We start from the raw sequence: 8,695 nt of genomic DNA on the forward strand, positions 1-8,695 counted from the left end.
TTATTTATAAAATTGCTGAGTTGTAATAGAAATCAGTACTTTTATAAACGTTCATTATTATGGGATACTCCTCACCCATAAAGCACTTCAGCAAGCTCTGATGCATTATGGGTGTAAAGTGGTCCAATAATTTTAGGGATGTGGCTGGAATTTAAGGAGACTTACTAATAACAGTCTATACATTTAAATGTAATCTGATTTACTGTGAGTCCACTTGTCTGGTTACAATTACGTGTCTGTTTGTCCACCGATACGGAATTTGCTGGCGCTATGTAAATGATAAAATAATAATCATTTACACAGACTGATTTCTAAACACATTTATTGCAGTTTAAAGACTCATTACTGGGAGTATTATATGGAGCTCATAAAGAAAAGTGTGACATTATAATATAAAAGAGGGACATTATAATATAAAAGAGGGACATTATGATATAAAAGAGGGACATTATGATATAAAAGAGTGACATTATGATATAAAAGAGGGACATTATGATATAAAAGAGGGACACTCTGATATAATAGGGGGATATTATGATATAATAGGGGATATTATGATATACCGTAATAGGGGGATATTATGATATAATAGGGGGATATTATGATATAATAGGGGGATATTATGATACAATAGGGGGATATTATGATACAATAGGGGGATATTATGGTACAATAGGGGGATATTATGATATAATAGGGTGAGAGGGGATTTGGTCTAATAATAGGGACTGTCTCTCCTACACAGGGACTGTTGGCAGCTATGCCATGCTGTAACCCGTGGTGTATTTATGTATTGTATTTCCAGATATATTTCTGTCACTCAGCCCTCCTCCGGCATTGCTCGCTCGGCCTGTCCCCCCTCCCCCGGTAGTAGGCCCGATCCCCGGTATGTCGTGCTCGGGCGGCCGCCCCGTGCTGCGCGTTGTCCGGCTTGGCGTGCTGCCTTACTCCGAGGCCGTGCGGGTGCAGCAGCGCTGGGTGAAGGCCGTGCAGGCGGTGGGGGCCGCGGAGTGTCCCCGGGGGGCGCTGATCCTGTGCGAGCACCCGGCGGTGTACACGGTCGGGGTCCGGCGGGGCCAGTACCCGGGGCCGGAGGAGGACCGGCTGCGGGGGCTCGGGGCCGACTTCCAGCGCACAGACCGGGGCGGACTCATCACCTTCCACGGGCCAGGACAGCTGCTCTGCTACCCGGTACTGCACCTCGGCCGGCTCCGCCGCTCCCTGCGGGAATACGTGGCCGGCCTGGAGAGAGCCGGCATAGGCCTCTGCCGGAGCCTCGGGCTGGGGGCGGACAGGACCCCGGAGACAGGGGTGTGGGTCCGGGGGAGGAAAATCTGCGCTATCGGTGAGACACATCACAATATTATAATATAATATAGACAGGGGTTATATAATTATAAATAATATAATGTAATATAGACAGGGGTTATAGAATAATATATAATAATGTAATATAGACGGGTTATAGAATAATATATAATAATATAATATAGACAGGGGTTATAGAATAATAAATAATATAATGTGTATATATATATTTTTTTTTTATTATTATTATTATTTTTATTTTTTTTCTAAAGTGACAATTCAAAGTGAATTTTAAATGTAAAGGAACACTCTAGCGTTAGGAATACAAACCTGTCCCTATCTGAAGTATTAAAATTAATAAAATAACAGGAGCATTGCACCAACACCAGCTAATTGAGATTTGGTGACTTTAGTAGTCCTTTAACCCCTTCAGGACGGAGTCAATAGTGCACGTTCTGATCAAAACAAAATGTAAACAAAAACTGGAATTTGCGCTATATGTCTGTTCACCCGTAGTTCCCCTCTTTCAAATTATATGCACCCACACTTATTATATATCATTTTGTTCAGGAGAAACAGGGCTTTAATCTATCATTAACTATTCATATATGGAACATAATTTATTATGAATAAAATAAAAAAAAAGGTGAGAAAATAAGATTTTTTTTAAAATTTGTATTTCCGTCTGCCATTTTAGCTGTGAATGTCATAATACTGTTAGGTTTTACTGCAAAAAAATGCGCATATTTGTAATCAGCGATGTCTCACGAGTACAACAGTACCCCCCATTAACAGGTTTTATGGTGTTTTGGAAAGTTACTGGGTCAAATATAGAAGGTTCCATTTTCAAATTGAAATTTTCCAGATTAGTAATGTTACCTTTGAGACGGTGTGGTAGCCCAGAAAAGAGAATTACCCCCATAATGGCATACCATTTGAAAAATTAGACAAGCCAAGGTATTGAAAGTGGGGTATGTTTAGTCTTTTTTAGTAGCCACTTAGTCACAAACACTGGCCAAAATTAGCGTTCATATTTGTTTTTGTGTGAAAAAAGCAAAAAACTAATATTTGGCCAGTGTTTGTGACTAAGTGGCTACTAAGAAAGACTGGACATACCCCACTTGCAATACCTCGGGTTGTCTACTTTTGCAAATGGTATGCCATCATGGGGGTAATTCTCATTCCTGGGCTACCATACGCTCTCAAAGGCAACATAACCAATCTGGCAAATTTCAATGTGAAAAAAATGAAATGCAAGCCTTATATGTGACTCTCTAACTTTCCAAAACACCATAAAACCTGTACATGGGGGGTACTGTTATTCTCGGGAGACTAAACTAAACACAAATATTAGTGTTTTAAAACCGTAAAACATATTACAACAATAATATAGACCATAAAAGTGCCGTTCGCTTGTAAAAAATGTGAAAAACGTCACTTTTACTTAAAATATCATTGTTGTAATACAATTTACCAGTTTGAAACACTAATATTTGAGTTCAGTGAAGTCTCCCGAGTAAAACAGTACCCCCTATGTACAGGTTTTATGGTGTCTTGGAGAGTTACAGGGTCAAATATAGTGCTTGCGAATTAAATTCTCTGCACTTTCTCCCTGTGTTGTCAGGCATGTCAATCAAATTTTAATTAATCAAATCACATAATTACGTTAAAAGATTATTTAAATATACACGTAGAATTTTAATATATATGCATTGATAGGTATTTAAATTCTACGTGTATACTAATGTAATCTTTTCTGTAATTATATGTATTTATCTATATATATATATATTTGCGGTTATTTGTATTTTATACAACGATAGATATATATAGAATGTCATTCTAAGTGTATTTTGTTACCGATATATATATATATTAATAACAAAATACAGTTAGAATGAAATTTCATATGCATATATAATTTATATTAAATTTTGTTTCAATATTTTATTTATTTATTTTATTATTTTATTTATTTATTATTTTAATTATACGTATTTATATATAATATATATATGTACATCTATTATATATATAATATATATACATATTATATATATGTAACGTCATTCTAAGTGTATTTTAATATTAATTTATATACTTATATTAATATTAAAATACACGTTGCATGACGTTACATATATATAATATGTATATATATTATATATATATAATATATATACATATTATATATATATTAAAATATATTTAATTTATTTTTAAACATGTTTATTTTATTTTTTTTACACCTCCTACCAGCAGGGGGACTGTCTGATATTTCAAACAGTCCCCCTGCTGGCAGATCCATAGCCAGCTATAGGGGGCCATGTGATCGCTCTTTGAGAGCGATCACATGGCCCCCGGGGGCCTCATTTGCCGGAGGGCTCTCAGGCAGCCCCCCAGAAGAGGATCGCGGCGGAGGTGAGTAGTTGCTGGCTCCTGGGGGCTTAAACCGTTACGGCGTTCCATGCCGCCGCAACGGCTTTAAAGCCCATTTAAAGCGCGACGGCATGGAACGCCGTAACGGCGTTAAGGGGTTAAGACGTGTGCAGCCAAGCAGAAATCATAACTGACGTAGATTTATTTTAAATGTTCGGCTATTTTGACCTTAAATTTGGAGTTCACTTTAAATTCAAACTTTAATAAAATAACTAGATAATATTGACCGGTAAATATAGCTCTACACTGTACACAGGCTCAGAGACTCCTATAGCACCAGACATGGGATACATACTGTAGGTTATATATCTGTGTAAACCTAGCTCTGCACTGTACACAGGCTCAGGGAACCCCTGTAAATCCATGAATGGGATATATAGGTTATATAGAAGTGTAAACATAGCTCTGCGCTGTACATGCGCTTAGTGGACCCCTGTAACTCCATGAATGGGATATGTAGGTTATATAGAAGTGTAAACCTAGCTCTGCACTGTACATACGCTCAGGGGACCCCTGTAACTCCATGATTGGGATATATAGGTTATACGGAAGTGTAAACCTAGCTCTGCACTGTACACAGGCTCAGGGGACCCCCGTAAATCCATGAATGGGATATATAGGTTTTATAGAAGTGTAAACATAGCTCTGCACTGTACATACGCTTAGTGGACCCCTGTAACTCCGTGATTGGGATATATAGGTTATATAGAAGTGTAAACCTAGCTCTGCACTGTACATAGGCTCAGGGGACCCCTGTAACTCCATGATTGGGATATATAGGTTTTATAGAAGTGTAAACCTAGCTCTGCACTGTACATAGGCTCAGGGGACCCCTGTAACTCCATGATTGGGATATATAGGTTATATAGAAGTGTAAACCTAGCTCTGCACTGTACATAGGCTCAGGGGACCCCTGTAACTCCATGATTGGGATATATAGGTTATATGGAAGTGTAAATATAGTTCTGCACTGTACACAGGCACAAAGGACCCCCCCAGCTCCAGACATAAAATATATAGGTTCTATAGATGCCCACCCTAGTCTGGGATTCATACCTCCTAATGTTGAGTTGCACTAATATCTCCCTGAATGCGTAGCATGGGTCACTTTGTCTTATGGGCAAGCTTGTAGCTGACAAAAGGTGGAGCAGTGGCATGCAGTCGTCAAATACTATAGTCATCACTATTGACAGTTGTTGAAAGGGGCTCCTTGTCATGTGTTGTTCTATAGAGGATCTTGGGATATAGTGTCCTTTAGCTTTGCCTTTGGGAATGTGCACATGGATTAACGATGTCCCCTTGGGGGTGTTTGTAAAATATGAGAGCTGGTTTAAGACACTGTTTGTTTGGTAATTAGGTTTGGAGAATTCTTACATTGTGATATTGGATACTTGTGTGTGCCGGACGTTTTTTCATATATTGACGACTGCTTGAAAACCCAACAAGGTTATTCCCTAAAATGGGTTTTGTTGAGAACTGACCAGGAAATTATACATTTTAGGCCAAAAGATGGCAAAATGTGTACATTTTCCAAGTTCCATTAGTTTGGCTTGAAATGTGCAATACCTTCTGACCGTCCCAAGTTCCGTGTTAAAGGTACCACTATAGGGGTCTTCCTACATATATAATGATGGTTGATTATAGGACAGTGCTGCCTCTACATACCAGGCAGAACATTCTGGTTATCCCTTTTTTATTTTGTGGAATTTACTTTAGTCTCTGTAGATCTAGCACAGTTGGAATTATTTATTAAGAGCACGTGGTGGGAATATTTCATAATGTTACATTATTTTGTCATTTGCGGTTGTGTACAGCATTGACCATCTTTGCATTCTTTTCCAGGTGTTCATTGCTCCAGATACATTACCTCCCATGGCCTTGCCCTAAACTGCAACACAGATCTTTCATGGTTTGATCACATCGTTCCCTGTGGAATCGTTGGGAAAGGAGTCACTTCTTTGACTCGGGAGCTGGGGAGGAATGTCACAGTTGAAGAGACAATTCCACCATTTCTAGAAGCCTTTCAGGAAGAATTTAAATGCACTTTAGTTTTAGAAGACCAATCAGAACAGATGGTCAAGCTCTCGTAACAAATAATATCTTAAATATGTGATTTTTCTTTCTCTGCTCAATTTTATTGGTTTTATGTCATGTTGTGGTGGGAGACGACATAAAACAGTTTGTTGTGAGTGTAAACAAAGGGCAAATAGTATCTTATGTGTAGACCACCTTATTGTGGTTGTACCCATTACTGGAACAATATATTGTTAGGAAAATACAAGTTTCAATACTATGACTACTAAGATGTCTGTTAACTACGGCTGTGCAGAAAGTTCCAAAAAAGTCAACCTGAGACAATTTTTCCAATTTCCGTAAAGCCCTTGTAGTCCATTCTGTTTTACATTGATCATTTAATGACTAACAGTGGCATGCTTACACTATTCAGATAAAATACTATAAATGGTAGGGAAATCACATAATATTTTTCTATTACTTTAATCATTTCAATTAATAACTGGTGCATGGACTGCCGGTGGTTAATAGAGTTTGGTGAAAGACGTGACTGATTTGCTTGTCTTAACATGCTATTATTCTACCCTCTCGTTGGCACCACGTTTTCCGTTTATGCAATCCACTCTTTTCGACTTGTGCAAATCCATGCTTTGTAATGTGTATTCACAGTTTATAACTGTTTGCTTTTTATGGAGACATTTATGCAACAGTGAGTGGCAAAAAAGGACTGTTTATCTTTTCTATTTGTATACATGCGGATTATTCACGTAATCGTGAATTGTGCGGAGGTGACAACTAAAATTCAGGCCAAAATAGCTGATTTATAAAAATTCTGTAACTGAGTTGTGGTCACTGCTTGGCTAGTTTGCTCTGAATTTGAAAGTTTGGCTTTTAGTTTACCACATTTCACTTAGGGCTGTTCAATGGTGACTTATTAGGAACTGCAAAGTAAAAGTCATAAGCGCCAAAGTGGAAAAGCTTTCTAAATTTCTAGCTCACCGACATTGGGGCACATGGTTATACAGCACTACTGAATATGAACACTAGGGGTCAGACAATTGGGGATGAAGAAATCAAAAGCTAATTATACCTCAAACTGCTATACCTGATCATTATTTGTATTATTATGCAAATAAGTAAAAAGTCACATTGTTTGCTACTGACTTGTAAAAACATATGTATTATCTAAATTATGTTGGGAGCTTCTTAATCTATTAAAATGGGTGGAACTACAGTTCCATTGATGCTTTGTCACTATTATGGGATGGCTGCTACATGTACCAAAAAGACTAGTGTCACAAACTCTTTAAGTGTCATGAGCTAAGGTCACATTCATTTACCAAATACTCAAATCCTACCAGATCACAAACTGGTGATCTCACTCAGCTGTTGCTGTGTTTTTCTGGTGACTGCGGAGGTTGGTATCCAGCTCTGTTATTTCTAGTACCTGTTAATTCTCAGTTGGATTAACCTGTTATCCTCAATGCCAAGTGCCAGAGGGATTAAAACATTGAAACAAACTCAATGAATTAAGTACCAATGAACTTGGAAATAATAACTGTAGCGGAGCTCCCTGTACCGTGGCTGGATACCTCCGTCACGGATCGCTTCCTAGCTGCAACCGGGGAAACCTCAGCGTGTCTGCCTCAGTCACTGTGGTTTGACTGGGGTCCTCTTGGAGCCTCTCCGTCCTGGAACAGGATAGGGGAAAAGCGCTATTCCCTCTCAGAGACTGGATGACACACAGTCCTGGGAGCTCTAGTGCTTACAATGACTTTCCCTGCCGAATCCTTCACGAGCTGGAACAAGGTGCTGAGCAGTGATTAGCCCTCTTCCTCCCAGTAACTAGACAACAGATAGTTCTGGGAGTACAATTGGTTTTAATGAGCCCAATTCTGCCTTTTATGCACAGACCCCAGCAGGTGGTCTCCATTGTATTCAACACAAGCCCCTCCCAGAAATCTCTGGGACTTGGAGATAATTGCGTTAGAGACCGGTAAGCTAATTGGAACAGAAAGTCAAACATAAAAACCCCAAAACATAATAAAAGCATACATTAACCCGCTTTGTTATACATCCCCAAATAGCTGTGATCTGAGTGCCAAAGTTCTCCAAATAGCGCTTAGATCCATGCAGTGTAGGGGAAACACAACCGTGTTAAAGTTCTGGCCAGCCGCACACATGGTCCTATGCCCAAAATAGTTCCAGGGTGTTTGGTGCTTTTGCCGGTCACCTTCCTGCGTCCGAAATATGGTGTGCTCTGCCTGGCTCTCAGTTAGAGTTTGTTCACCTTAGTCTCCAGCATCTTCCCTCCAAAAAGCGCTCTCCTGGCGGGTTGCAAAGTCCTCATACCAAAATGAGTTCCATAGCGGTCGCAGCTAAGTACCGCTGAGGACCATTCATGGGTTTGTTTCATGCGACTGGGCGCCAGGGAGCTAGCGTTCAGTTCCATTCATGAGAAGGGAAAGTACTAAACCAGGGGCATCCAGGGAAAGCTGCTAATGGGGCTCCCAAACGGTGTCTCAGACCTGGACCATTGTCAGCGGGCAGGAGGCCGGCTTCTACACTCCTCCAGAAGTCCGTGGCAAACATTCATGAGAAGGAGTGTTTGTCACAATAACATTTAGACCAGGGGTCCTCAAACTCTGGCCCCCCAGATGTTGCTGAACTACAACTCCCATGATTCTCTGGCTATGTAATTCAAAGAATCATGGGAGTTGTAGTTCAGCAACATCTGGAGGGCCGCAGTTTGAGGACCCCTGATTTAGACCTTGTCAATTACAATTGTATTTTATAAAGGAAATTGTGTTTATACACTGCTCATAAAAATAAAGGTAACATTTAACACAATGTAACTCCAAGTCAATCACATTTCTGTGAAATCAAACTGTCCACTTAGGAAGCAACACTAAGTGACAATCAATTTCACATGCTG

The 8,695-nt window shown here is 39.6% G+C and overlaps 1 protein-coding gene across 1 annotated transcript; it reads left to right on the forward strand.

Annotated features, from left to right (window-relative positions):
- Positions 1–845: 845 nt before the first annotated feature.
- Positions 846–6,994, forward strand: LIPT2 (lipoyl(octanoyl) transferase 2). Its single transcript, XM_063432020.1, has 2 exons — positions 846–1,345; positions 5,590–6,994. The coding sequence occupies exons 1-2, from the start codon at positions 889–891 to the stop codon at positions 5,835–5,837; spliced, it is 705 nt and encodes a 234-aa protein (XP_063288090.1). The 5' UTR covers positions 846–888; the 3' UTR covers positions 5,838–6,994.
- Positions 6,995–8,695: the final 1,701 nt, after the last annotated feature.

This window comes from Pelobates fuscus, chromosome 1 (assembly GCF_036172605.1).
Source record: "Pelobates fuscus isolate aPelFus1 chromosome 1, aPelFus1.pri, whole genome shotgun sequence".
NCBI lineage: Eukaryota > Metazoa > Chordata > Amphibia > Anura > Pelobatidae > Pelobates > Pelobates fuscus.

Bases quoted from the DNA above. Each gene is read 5' to 3' on its own strand.
- LIPT2 (XM_063432020.1), top strand. From the start codon at position 889: ATGTCGTGCTCGGGCGGCCGCCCCGTGCTGCGCGTTGTCCGGCTTGGC. The intron at 1,346-5,589 runs GTGAGACACATC...ATTCTTTTCCAG, and splicing joins GAGGAAAATCTGCGCTATCG to GTGTTCATTGCTCCAGATAC.